This window comes from Vanessa tameamea, chromosome 16 (genome assembly GCF_037043105.1).
Source record: "Vanessa tameamea isolate UH-Manoa-2023 chromosome 16, ilVanTame1 primary haplotype, whole genome shotgun sequence".
Lineage (NCBI taxonomy): Eukaryota > Metazoa > Arthropoda > Insecta > Lepidoptera > Nymphalidae > Vanessa > Vanessa tameamea.
The window spans coordinates 6561131-6575730 of NC_087324.1; the positions used below are offsets into that span (position 1 = coordinate 6561131).

Here is a 14600-nt window from a genome sequence, read left to right on the forward strand (position 1 = left end):
TTTTCAATTGTGGGTAATTTTTTGTGTTAAGACTGGCGACACTCAGGATCTTTTTGCATGTTTCTACCAACGGCTCAACACTGAATTTAAATTATGAAATTTTGTCTTAATAATTGTGTTTGTTAATTCATAAGCAGAAACGAATTAATAATAAGTATTCATAACATATATGTTCAGACCATAATAATAGTGGGGTATTAAATATGAATAAATGTATTTACATCTGATCCTACCGAAATTAAAAAAAAATGTATGTCTTTAATTCTTGTTTTTGTTTCAATCGTAGAAAAGGTTATTTTGTAGTTTACAGTGATTTTTAATCGGATGGAATAATTATCTAGAGTAGAATTGTCATTAATTGTAATCAGGACTTTAAATCTCCATGTAAGAATCATGAATCAGATTATTTGTATTTATTAAAATAAAAGGTTTAAAAAAAAAAACAAGTTTTTTTTATAATGCTGTTGTGATAACACTTTATAAGAAATTAAGTAAATCATACAAATTACCTCAATAATGATTATCAAAACATTACGTACGTAACTGTTCGAAAAATAAAGGCAAATGAAGACAATGATAATTAATAATCGGATTAATTAATAACAAATTTTAAATGATAAACGAAGATTATTTCTTTTTTTAATAACAACAATTAGTTGATATAAATCATTTGTTCAAGCTATCAAAGATTAAAAATGAATACTCACATTTCTGCGATACTATGTCAGGAAATTTCTAGAATCCAACACGAATAGTTGAACGTTGTTATCATTTGTTATAGATAGAAGTATTTTGTTTTTGAGATTTCTATCGTTTTATTACTGCCAAAAATATATATACACAATAGTCTTAAAAACAATACAGCTTGAATCATGACCGCGTGGAAAGGCATTAATGCAAGCAGCATTTAAATCGCATACAACATGAATGGTAATTCCGATTCCCTGGGCGAAAAATAAACCATCCTTCCGAATGAAAATTAATGAAAATGAACCATGGATTAATTGTGTGATATTGTATGATTATTCGTGATCAAAAGATTATACTCACATATGTTCGTCATCATACTCGGAGAGCGAGCGGCGCACGTACTCCAAGTTGTTCACAATTGTGCATATTTCCTCCGTAGTTTTATTTTGTCCTGTGAATAGAATATTTGGATTACGGACGTACGGACAGCAAAATTGTCGAGATATCCTGACACTACGTTTCAAAGAGTTGGATATTATTTATTATGATGTCATATATAAAGGTACATACTTATATATGTGGGCAAACATTTGTCGTTATTGACGGACAAAGATAAATTTTAGCTTGGGTTACTGTATCGCATATGTTAGCAGAATCTGTTTCAAGATTTTATTTTCTTTATAGCATCCAAGTTTTATAACATAAAATTCGCCAAACAACTAGTTTACATAGCACTCAATATTAGGTATATTATTAATACTTTTACATTCATACCACATATAATATTTATTTTACGGGCTTTTCAAATTTATTTTTATATCCTTAAAAAGAGAAGATATATTTTTACAGAACCGATTTCGTCCACGTCTCTAATGAATTCATTGATCAAGTATATAAATAGGTGCCAAATAAATTGTCCGTGTCGCTTTGAAAAAAATAAAATATATTAATTTTGTCTTCAAGAATACACAAATATTCTTTGAGAAAATATTCCTGACATGACAAAACAAAGGAATGTTATTAGATTCGACATAGAGGTATATATGTCTACAAATAAATGTTAAGTTTATATTCAAACATTTTTACGACCCACGCTTGAGGAGGAATGTATTTTTAAAATATGGCACTTTGTATCTTATTACCTACACGATATGCGCGTTAGGTTGCTACTCGAGTGTAACTTGATTAGGATGATGTGTATATTGAAACGTGGATAATATCACCCATCTCTTGGCTCGTGTTCTTCGAGTGTGTGAAGACCAAGGGAGCGCTCCCAAGAAGAAAGTGTCTTCGAGAGTAAGAGCCTTTGTTTCAGGGTTACCACGCCCTTTTTATTCATTTTAAAACTGTCTCGGTAGTACAGGTCGTACGTTATTTAATCATATTATATAACCTACATATGGCCACCATGAAATTGTAAACTAAAATATAAAATTTTCTTAAATTTTTATATTTTTATATTATATTTTCTCAATTAAATTAAAACGGTATTGGTATAGTAGTTCTTGCATGAATTACGAAAACGATAACCAAAAAAAAAACTCTGTATAATAAATAAAGAAAATACTAGATATATATTTTGCCTGCTCATTATTTGGTTTATAATAAATAATTAATATCGTGCTCGGTAGTGAAGGAAAAACATCGTTAGGAAACCTGCATGTGTCTAATTCCAATGAAATTCTGCCAAATGTATATCCACCAAATCGTCTCGTCAAACGAAGGGGAGGCAGGCACATTTACAGTTATACTAAGTACATTTTATAAAAATCGAATAATGCGCTCGTTAGTAAATTATAGAACACGTGTAGTTTTCAATAATAAATACAAACTTTAAGTATACGATATGGGAAATTTGCTGCGAACCGTGAGACTCAACACGTGCTTATGATTACCTGTAGTAGTATCCATTGTAAGTGTGCCATATGCAGAATATTATACTTATACACACATACCTATGTATATTCTTGTGAGCCTAACGACCAATTTCAATATTATTAAGCTACAAATTAATCAAATTAAATGTACTTTATTCAAGTACACTTTACAATAAAGTAACTTTGAATCGTCGATATTAAAACTCTACCACTGCTTCGGAAAGCAGCCTCTAATGAGAAGACACGACAAGAAACTCGCATAGTTATAACATTTGCGATTGCCCAAAAACGTTCTCTATACCGTACGCAAGCGGAAAGCAGGGGTTACAAATTTGTATTATTTTACTGAATTTTACTTATTGTAATGAGATAGAGTAGATGTAATATTGATCACAGGCGTCACTTTGTCACGTCATTGACCATGCCTTGAGTGAGAAGTGGATACAAGTGTACAGTAGTGTAGTGACACGTGTGTTGTAACCGCGATGAGTGAACTCGGCCGTTGGAGTGATGATTAGCGCTTGACATGTAAATGTTACATATTATGTAAGAGATTGATAAAGTCATTTTATTAGAATAATATAATAAATTTTTAAATAAATATACTTAAATACATAACATTTTTTACATCAAGGACCTATTTTAAATATAATAGTATATTATATTATTATATTATAGGAATCAAAATTAAAAATAATAACTCAACAAATCATGATCGAATTAAGTATTTTCCTTATTGGAAAAATAACTAAAAATATACATAAATGTATTATGTATTTAATCATACATACATTGACGAAAGGAAATATTAAAGAAAAAATCTTATTATCCCTCGAGTGCGATTTAAGCGGTTACGATCGTACTACACCAAAACAAGTATCCCGAGTGTGCTGAAGGAGCGCGGCTATAGAGATAATTAGTTCTCAACTCATAACAGCCCTTACGTTTAGAAAATATCATAAAGTGTCAAAGTGTATCCATAAATGTAGTATATAAATAAATATATAATAATATATATATAAATATTCAAATTGTTATTGATTTATGCATTTTCATATATATTAATAAATTATCTCCGTTCCCATGGGTTGTTCCCATGTAGTTCGATGATATACACTCTATATCTATATAATTATAGCCCTTTTCAATAAATGGGCTATCTAGCGGAAATTAATTTTTTCAAACCGGTCTATTAAAGCGCAATCAATTTTTCAACTTTATAATAGTAGTACACATTGAACACATAACTCCTTAGCTTTATATATTGATTGCAAGTTTGCAGTGCACAGTACTGCATAGTAATAGCAGCTACAATAAGAAAATACGTTAAAAATAAATACTTTCACATATTTTATATTCTCTAAGCTAAATTTATGTTTGACATTATTTTGCGTTTACATTTTGTAATACAAGCACGTTCGTGAAAGAGGATTCACTAATGTATATAGCATTATATATTTTCACATTCAGATGTAAATGTTTGTCACAAATAACCGTGCACTTACCGTGGTTTTCATAAAATCCCTGATCGGCGAGAGCGCCGTGTATGAGGTCGGCATAATGAAGTGCGGTGGCACACGCCGCCTCTAGGAGCCTCAGGCCTCCGCCAATAGTGCCCTCTTGGGCGCCGCCGATGGCGCGCCATACCATTCGCATGTGATATAAACTAACAAGAAAAGTATAGTAAAGTATATACATTTCAAGCGATAATATTCTTAAGAAATTATTATTAAATAGCAATTTATATTAATATTATATTAAGTATCCATGTTTTATTTCTGTAAGTGTGTATATGTAATTTAATGCCCAGGACGAGAGCTAACAAAGCTAATTATAAGTAGATTTACTAAGAAATTAGCATCTAGGGCAAAATAGATATAATCAAAGTATCCCAAAATTGTAATTAATATATCTAATGAAAATGATTTTATTACGTCATTAATATGTAACAAAAAATGTTCTTGTATATGAGTTTATGAATAACTAAAATCGTACTACTCTAATAGCAATTACGTATGTTAAGTATACAAATATTTATTGAAATGTAATAATTAGTAAGAAATTCGTGAGTAAAATTAATATCGTTTATTAATTACAGGTAGATAATTGCTTTAGTACTCATTTATTAAAATATGTTAATTTAATCAGTAAAATACCTCGTAACTTAATATAATTTGACAGTTAACTTTAAAAAGTTGATAGGTATTTCGTGAATTAATTAAATGTCTTGTAATCCTGAGAGAAACTCTGTTCTAAGACCAGCTATTGTTCGAAAATTCATGGATCTAATTAGTTTGTGATAGTTGGCGCGTTGGCTTCATCTATTAGTTTATACTGGTTATGATGATGGAGTTCATTTCATATAATATTAAAACTGTTACAGGTAGGTAACAGTAAAGCATTTTGAAAAAATATTACTAATAATATTCTGTTCTTATTAAAATTTTTTCATTAGTTCTTATGAATGCGGATAGGTTTTTTTTTGTAAGGTCTAACTGAAAAAGTTTTGTATGTCCCACAGAAACCGATGCATAAATACATATGCACATTGATGTCTAAACGCTAGAAGTGCCAATACTAAAAAAAAGTGTGTGTCCTGTGCGGATACAGGCAGCTTCATGTTCTGTAAAGTACCTCATGCCGAAGATAGACATTCGCCGCAAGTTAATTTTGATACTCTGCTTGATTAATATTTAATTAATTTATATCTTCTCGAATATTTTAGTTTAACTCAAAAAGTCCCATCGTGAAAGCTGAAGCCGAAGTTGTTTTGTTATTTTTATTACTTTGGGCTTTAAATTAGTTTTAAATATTTTATATTAAAACGTAAACTTAATAAGAAATAGTGATAAGTACAATTTGATGAATAAAAACTTTCATTCCATTCAAAAAAGACACCAGTGAAGTTATTTAATGTAATTTACTTGTAATGTAACGTCCAATCTACTTAGATTAAAACAAATTCTGCTGTGTGGTGTGTATATACTGTGTAACTTGACACCTACGTGGGTCATTGCTTTATTTCGCATTTCATGAACTTAAACTTTGTAATGATTTTTTTCATACTATGATTGATGACAAATTGTTGATTTAAATCTAAATATTTCAAAATATACTTTTGTATTATTTTGAAATATTTTGATTTAAATCAATAATTGTCACACGATACTTACAATAGTGAGATTAAAATAAAGCAACTAAAAACCTATAATTTGACACTTAAAAGACCTGTAACAATCTTAAAAATAAAAACATATTATTAAATTATATACGACGATAGTAAATAATACGAAATAGGAAATGTTAAGTTTAAAAAAAAGCTTCTTAGAAAATCAAAGAAATACCCTTGTCCAAGGTGTACGCGTCGCATTAAAGCCTAACTATAACACTCAGTCACAAATTACTACATTTTGCTGAATTTCGTGCGTTCTTAAATAAATTCAGCGAGTAAAGTATGAAGTGAATATTGGAATATGAAAATTTATTAGCTGTTTCCTCTGCGAACGCGGGTCACGTGCGGCGACACGTTAATACTCTACGAAGAGTATTTGTGAGATATGGCGAGGCGACCGTGAGATATTTTTTTTATTTATTACTTATTTTATAATCTTGTTTCTTTTTTTAATAACGGGAATAATATATATGCAATGGACGTAAACTATTTTAAAAATACTTTTGTTAATAATTATAATATTAACAAATATAAAAAATAATAAAAACATTCGACGTCTTATTTTAATCGTATCAGACTTAACGTTGCAAATAATTTCATGCTAAAAAATATTGCATTTATGTACGTATTTATTAACAAAGGAAAATATTATTAAAATAATTCTATTTGTTCAGGCAATTTTTATGATAATGGAATATGTAATAAAACCGTATGAATTCCCGCCTGTGATGAAATGTTGGTATTTTATTATCAGAAGCGTTTACAAGAAATATGTTACTGAAAGATACCTGCATGCCTTTGAGTAGAATATCACGAATATGTACCTATCTCTATAAAAGAATAATACGTTGTACAAATGATCGAAATTTTAGATGTATAAGTGATAAAAGTACTAAGTAATGCTAATAAAAAGGAATGCTTTCTCCTTATTAAAGAGTTATAAAGGAAAAATGGAAAACCATGCAAATTTTTATCTTTTTTACTCTGGTCATTAGCTTGTTTTTTTGTAATACAGTTTTTTATAATTAGTCCAGTATGTTTACAGAAAATGTTATTACATTACATTATTACATTAGCAGCCTGTAAATTTCCCACTGCTGGGCTAAGGCCTCCTCTCCCGTTGAGGAGAAGGTATGGAGCATATTCCACCACGCTGCTCCAATGCGGGTTGGTGGAATACACATGTGGCAGAATTTTGTTGAAATTAGACACATGCAGGTTTCCTCACGATGTTTTCCTTCACCGCCGAGCACGAGATGAATTATAAACAAATTAAGCACATGTAAATTCAGTGGTGCCTGCCTGGGTTTGAACCCGAAATCATCGGTTAAGATGCACGCGTTCTAACCACTGGGCCACCTCGGCGCAACAGAAAATGTAGTAAATGTTTAATTCTATACCATATATTAGATAACGTAGGAGGGCAGAAGGTCACAAGCAACGTATACCTTCCATACATACCAAATAGTAAATACGCATAATGTACATTTATGAGCGTATTTTCATAAATTAAGGCGTATTTTCTGTAAAAACTCGATTTCGATCAGAATTCGAATAACTCTTGAACCATGTGTGTAAAATGAATAATAATTGATTTGTCTTTCTTTATAATAAATTGCTATTGTAGATTTTTTTATAGTGTGACGTTTAACAAATAGACCTACGTCAGCTATAAGTGCATGAGTTTTTTTAGTGCCCGTCAGAATGCATGCAATTCTCTATTTTGTTGGATACATTTATCAAAAATATGTCTAGTCATCTATTATGATAATATAGGATAAATCACTAAAAAATATTACAAATGGTAGTATTAATATATTTCATAAAAACCGTAGTCAGGATCATTAAAACCATGTCATATTATACCTATATTAATTAGTAATATATTAAGATGATTTTGAAGTGAATACAAAAATGCTATCTGATATCTGATTCATAGCGCTTGTCCCGACCCGTATCGTGAGATAGAGAGAGTTGCCAGTCTTGGAGGCAAATACCTACAATTCCTTTTTGAAATATTGTTTCGGGTAATGACATTTTCACCCTCCACTCTAAACCTTTGCGAAATGAGAGAATTTTGACTCATTAGATCTTTTCTCTCATTACATTCAGTAAACCTTAATCTACGTTTGGACGTTTTTCTTTTTTATGTATTCAGTTTAGTTTAATTAAAAAAAAAATTTTTTTTGATCACAATAATACTACTAGTAAAACAAGGAACTGTTGTACTTGCAACTTATTATTCGAGAGCCATTTAAAGTAATAATAATTATCAAGAGAAATTGAATTACAGTCAAAATCTGCTATAACGACATTGAAGGGACTACTCATATTTAGCCGTAAAAACCGATAGTCGTAACAACCGGTGATGCTTATTTTTTTATGAAGTGTTATTATTGAATGTGTAGGTCATAGGTATTAATAGGCAAAATATATTAATGTATTTCGTTTATTTCAATCAAAACGTATGCATATTAAGAAAGAACAATGTCATTTTCCTGTATGCATAAAATCTGTAATTTTGGTTTGTTTGGAACACTCCTGTCTTGTATACACATTTTGTAATTCACTTTGGAGTTTAATCAGCGTATCGTTATAATTTCCCTGCATGTGAAACTGTTCATTAAAAAGAACAATCTTGCGTAATACACTAACAGCATTGAGACCATAATTCAAAGTTGCCACTGTAAATTGTTCATCAGTTCGTCATTTTCTTCTTGAACTTCTCGTACAATATCATCTTCCGTAGCCGGAGCACAAATCGCAGTCGACCTATCTACATCAATGCACTCGTCTGCTTCAGTAGTAATTGTTTACAATACCGCTCAGCTGGTTGTTCTACAGATATAATTCTCCAAAACATTAGCCAAATGTGGTCGTTTAATGCGGTATTTCGTAGTAAGCAATGTCGTACAAAGCAATATTTTTGATAAGACAGTTATATTTTGCATTCAGCCGGGACCTTAGATTTTGGTCAATATAACCGATATATTGTTCTAAACGATGTCGTCATCAACGGTTTTAACTGTATTTAATGAATTTCACAGTTGCTTCCTGGACTATAAGGTAATTGTATTTTGGTTGATGTGTATTTGTATTAATTTTGGAATGGAAACCAAATAGTAAATCAGATTACAATCAAACATTTAGGACCTGTATGTAGAACTTTTAAATATCAAAAAGCCTTTATTTATTAATTTTAAAAACAAATTTACATATACGAATTAATTATAATGTATGTCAAAACTAATTGAATGTAATTTGGTCTAGCAAAGCTACAAATACACTGTAAATATTATGATATACTAATGATTTTACTTACTAAAGCTCGGTTACAACATCTAAGAAACGATTCGTTTTGCTTACGAATAGTAGAATTGTCTAATTGACAAACAACGTTTACAAATTTTTATTGAAACACAATCTGTTATATTCATAGATTTACTCTAGTATCCCTTATTCGTAGCTTCTATTACACCTCGTAGACAGTTATACTAGCCATTAGCAAAACGAATCGTTTCTTAAATAAAGTAACCGGGCATTAATGTGTCTAACTAAAAAATACTAATCGACTTTAAAACAAGCCCTACAAATGTCAAAGCAAACCTAATGTGTTATTGACGTAAAATCACGTTACTGCATGTGTCGGAATGACTTTTCACTGTCCCGTAGTTTAATCCCTCGGGTGTATTATACGGTATATTCCTTAAAATCTTTTCACACCTATAATATAGTAAAGATATTGAATAATTATATCGTTCAAACTGTTTGCATTGCTTAAGTATAAGATAAACTCACCAAGCCGCTGTGTCGACGGAAGAGGTGCTGTGTTTAACAATTTGCTCTCCTTCCACTGAGCGATCTAAGAACAACAATAAATGTATATTTATAAACTAGCAACATTTTAATAATAGATACGGCTATGCCAACTAAATCTCACATAAATAAAAATGAAATCAATACAATCTATCTTTTATATTCTTTTAAATAGAAGAAAAAATAAGAACGAGAATATTGTAAGTGTATACTGTAAAACGTGTAGATTTATTCTGTATGTTAATCAATATATAAGCAAACCACCATTAACACATTATAAGACCTTCGAGACTACAGGTCCGATTGACTTAAAATTTAGTATAGTTAGTACTTTGCGACGCAGATTCGACTTGTAGGAAAATGGGGTAACTTTGTATGAATTTAACCGTATGAAGTCGGGACGGGCATAGTCGATATATCTAGTTGATTTATAAATGTAATGCAATACAATGGAACAAAAATCATCGTTTTCTATCTAAGTAACCATAACAAACATCCGAATGTAATCTTTTATTTGTCCTGACCAATAAAAGCGTTCGTGTTACGCCACCGTTTAGAATCCGATGCTTATCTAAATGGCGGCCAGGCTCGGGTGTGAACCTTTGCCTTTGCCCTCGATAATTAGGCATGCCCTATTGCCCTTTCATTTCAAACACATTTATTCAATATCTAGATACTATTTGGATTTTAATTTATAAAATTATTTAGAAGCTTTCCTAAAGGAACTCATATAACATATTATATGTTAGCTAATTTAAGAGAAGATTAATACGTATTTTAATCTACACTCTGAGAGTTCAACGCCAGAATGTTGATTTAAGCAACATCGACGATAATATTTGTAGTAATTTCAGTAACAGTTTTGGTTTCTAGACGATAGCTAATAAGTTATTTCGTAAACAATATTCCCGATAAATATTAATATCTCGGGTGACTTTATGTAGGCAATAAGGTAGAATAGGAGCGACGATTATTATAAATCTCATCGATAAATGGTAACAACAATATATATTATACATATATTTCACTCTTAAAACCAAGTTTAAGATAATGCTGAAGTATATTTACAATCTGCTAACATTTATATGTGTATAAATATTATATTAGGATATTATTAATAAACTTAATATTACTACCTATTTTCCGACTAAATCTTGACGTTATTTAATAATTACTTGAGCTATAATATTACTGTATTTTAATCATAGTACGAATATTTGAGATAAATAACAGTTAAGTAATTGTTTCGGTCTATAAATTAAAATGATAGTTTCAGATTATCAGGTTAACTTGTACGTAGAAGGTATCCAACATTTCGGAACAACTGTCTGAAATTCAAGCTCACATAGACACGGACTGACAAACAGAACAGATTTCTGAACCAAAGCTCATTTTTTACTTTAATGTATATAATTGTATGAATGAAATTTTTGTGTTTATATTCACTTGATGTAGTTTTGTATTGAACTTAGATGATATCTAGAAGTAAATAATGTATCTACACTGACTACTTGTATGTCTTAGATCTTGTATGTGTTGTGTGTTTCAAACATACCTAACTCCACCGCTGCACGTACTCGTTGTAACGCCATAGTTTTAGTAACTGCCAGCCATCGATCGATCAGCGGCTCGAACCATCTGTTAAGGTAGGTTTGTACATACATGTTTTAGGGTGTAACATATTTTAAATGTATCGCTAGACAAGAAGTTATTATTTATATTATACCTAATAATTATGGCGCTAAAAATATTACACCACACTGTTCCAGTGCGGGTTGGTGGAATACACATGTGGCAGAATTTCGTTGAAATTAGACACATGCATGTTTCCTCACGATGTTTTCCTTCACCGCCGAACACGAGATGAATTATAACACAAATTAAGCACATGAAAATTCAGTGGTGCCTGCCAGGGTTTAAGCCCGAAATCATCGGTTAAAATGCACGCGTTCTAACTACTGGGCCATCTCGGCTCAAGAATATATCAGCAACATATTTTTAGGGTATCATAGGAGTTGCGCTGTAATAACTCAAGATATATATATCTCTGTATCTTTCATCGCTCATAATAAAAATGAATATGAGCGATGAAAGAATGACAACAAATTGTTAATTTTATTCGAATGATCACAAAAAGGAATCGTCGAGAATTTAATAACGCTTCAACGGAAATAAAAAATAAACGTTTCATATTTTCAACGTGAGATGTTTCATGTTTATAAAAATACAAAAGAATTGAATTTGCATTGTTTACGATGTAATTACTTTTATTAAGTATGTTGGGAGTGTAGCTTTTGCGAAATATTAAATTAGTTACAGATTATGAAATGTTTCCTTTTAAATTATATACAATTGGTAAGATAATTGGCAAAATAGTAAGTAATTAAGGTCACCACCGACCATAGTCACTGTAAGACATATTACCATAACATTATATCGCTAATGCAACACCGACTTTGAGAACTAAGATGTTATGTACCTTGTGCTGTGGTTACACTGGCTGACTCACTCAGCGGAACTTCAAAGCGGAACGAAACATTTAGTCTGTAGAATATGCAAAAGTGGGTCCAGACGAGCTTGCACAAAGCCGTACGACCAAGGAAAAACACAAATCAAGTTAAAATGTAGTAGTCGCCCGTAGTGTTCAAATCTCATATGATATCTCAGCGGTGATATCCCAATTTGATCCTGCAATCTTCAATTACGATCCGTATAATTCGATGATTGCTATATTATCTTTGTATAACAAAATTCGCTTAAGCCATAATTGCATTTATAGCTCATATCGATGTAAACCTTATAAGCTCTCTCGTCCGCTTCATATACGGTGGTAATTTTTACCGATTGCATGCATTACGCTGATTGCATCTAATCAGAGCGATCACAAGGTTGCGTGTGACCACGCTGCACTGTGAAAGTGGCGACGACTCGATAATTGCATTATTTAATCGTATTGGTCGGTTAAGTAGAAAGACCTTCTGATGTATTTTCACGCCTAATTCGCTAAGCAAATTTTGACTAGTCTAATCATTCATTGTTGATCATAGCAAACTTATTTGTTCCTTAAAAACGAATTCGTTGTCGAGTTACAATATGTACATCTGTCCCATATTTTAGCACCATGGAGAAAATTATTATTATTTACATTTGAAAATAGTTTACAGACTCGTATAATACAGCAAAATTTAAGGAATAAATCATTCGCAAAAGAAATAAAATCACCTTAAAAATAGATACAAATACTATGACTTATCATAATATTCAAATACATTTCAGCTGAAATGTACTTCTTATGTAATATAAATATTACAACGTTGCGAAGAGAAAAAAAAACGATACGGATTTTCTTGCGAAAATTTGAAACACTAACTAAACAAACTTGAAGAAAATGCATGAAAAATGCTTAAGGAAGTCGTCGTGAATTTTCCGTCAAATAAGACACAAGATAACCTTCAACCGACCTGTTCAATCTCGGTATATTATGCATAAAAATGGATTATACTTAAATGTTACTTACTACTAATTAATAATAATAATCAATTTAATATAGAACAATAAAATACAAAATGTAAAATAAAAATCTTAGCAATTAACACAACACTACGTAGGTGTTCGCAAAAGCTTCTATTTTCTCCTAATAAATAAAAGCTAAGCCTTCTTTACAGCAATATACTTTGCTTGTTAGGTAGAAAACCAACTAACTTGTTTTTACTGAGATATCTGAAATATAAAGAGAGATGGTTCCATGTTTACATATATATAAATAAAACATAAGTATCATAAAAGTATCTATATTCATATGGATCGTTGCCAGAGGTAGCTCGTTTAAATCCGAAACCGTACATCTATGATTTTCATGTCGTATAATTGTATTATAATTCGTCCAGTAGTCGGTGATGACGGCAATTATTACGACGAAATCTGTGCGTGTCGTAAAAATAATGACATACTCATATAATATCAACCAGCAGTCAAGGAGCTAGGAAAATATGTTTTTTTCGTTATCCATTACACAAAATAAACTCTCATAATATATCGTAATATCTCACTGTGAGATATTACTAGGTTGTTAAAGATTTATCATTACAAATGTTTCGTTTGCAGCCTCAGGACTTTGAAGAGTATGCCAATAAAAGCAAAACTCAAACAATAATTAGATTCCGAGCGAATTCGATCTCATTTAATGTCAATAATAAATAAATTTGTAATTCGAAATGCTATTGGAACCGTATATTACGTGCCAATGGCATTCCGAATTACAAATTATCTAAGCTCGAAGGAAGTTCGTGGTCGAAAGCCCTTTTAAATTACATTTTTGATTGTGAGATAAAATTTTGTAAGAACCGCCTTTTTTAAAAGTTATGCAAATATATATTTGAATGTGAGGCGTTTGGAATGATTTAATATTTTTTTTCTAGTTTTTTTATTTTGAATTTTTATTATTAATTAAAATTGAAATTAAGTAACGTGTTTAAAGCACATTTTATTTAAAAAAAAAGGTTTAAAATGTTACAAAATTTTCTTCAAAATGTCGATATAAAAACATCTTAAATAATTGTATAAGTTCTAGTAAATATACTAGTCCGTAGTATCACAAAGACCCGTGAAGGTGAAACAGACATAGCCTGGATTATTAGAAAAAGCTTTAAAAATACTAAAGTATTTACTTAGGTCTCAGTTCAAATTGAAAACGTTATTTTTAAATAAATGTCCTGAAGTTCTACTTACTGGTACGCTTCGAGTAGCTGTGGCGGCAGATCGTGCGCGGCGTGAGTGGAGTGTGCAGCATGCATACACGTGGAGGGCGCGGCGGCGCTGCACAGCTCACGTACCGCCGCCAGCAACTCAAACGGAAGAGTTTTCGCTGACACCACGCAGACTGTCAGAGCACACATTATTAATATATTTCTAAAGTGAAAATTGTTGAAACGAAATGAGAATAATTTCAATGTTAATTTGTTTGCAATCTAAAATAAGTAACTTTTATCGTGTGTGTGACTGATATGATAGGGATGCGAATTGAATTTTATTGATCTAATTAATCA

General features: G+C 30.9%; 3 protein-coding genes across 3 annotated transcripts in view; 2 read left to right on the top strand and 1 right to left on the bottom strand.

Annotated features, from left to right (window-relative positions):
- The window catches only part of LOC135193686 (vitelline membrane protein Vm26Ab-like), a 378568-nt gene that overhangs the window by 202587 nt on the left and 161381 nt on the right, over positions 1–14600 (top strand). The gene's annotated exons all lie outside the window — the stretch shown is intronic.
- Tsen34 (tRNA splicing endonuclease subunit 34) overlaps positions 1–14600 on the top strand; it is a 234808-nt gene that overhangs the window by 35872 nt on the left and 184336 nt on the right. The window lies entirely within an intron of this gene.
- LOC113403025 (BAI1-associated protein 3) overlaps positions 1–14600 on the bottom strand; it is a 77731-nt gene that overhangs the window by 7287 nt on the left and 55844 nt on the right. Inside the window, exons 14-18 of the mRNA XM_026643438.2 lie at positions 14284–14434; positions 11111–11193; positions 9538–9601; positions 4073–4233; positions 1051–1141 (exon numbers count right to left, since the gene is read on the bottom strand). Coding sequence (XP_026499223.2) covers positions 1051–1141; positions 4073–4233; positions 9538–9601; positions 11111–11193; positions 14284–14434 — 550 coding nt within the window. The remainder of the gene's footprint in view (positions 1–1050; positions 1142–4072; positions 4234–9537; positions 9602–11110; positions 11194–14283; positions 14435–14600) is intronic.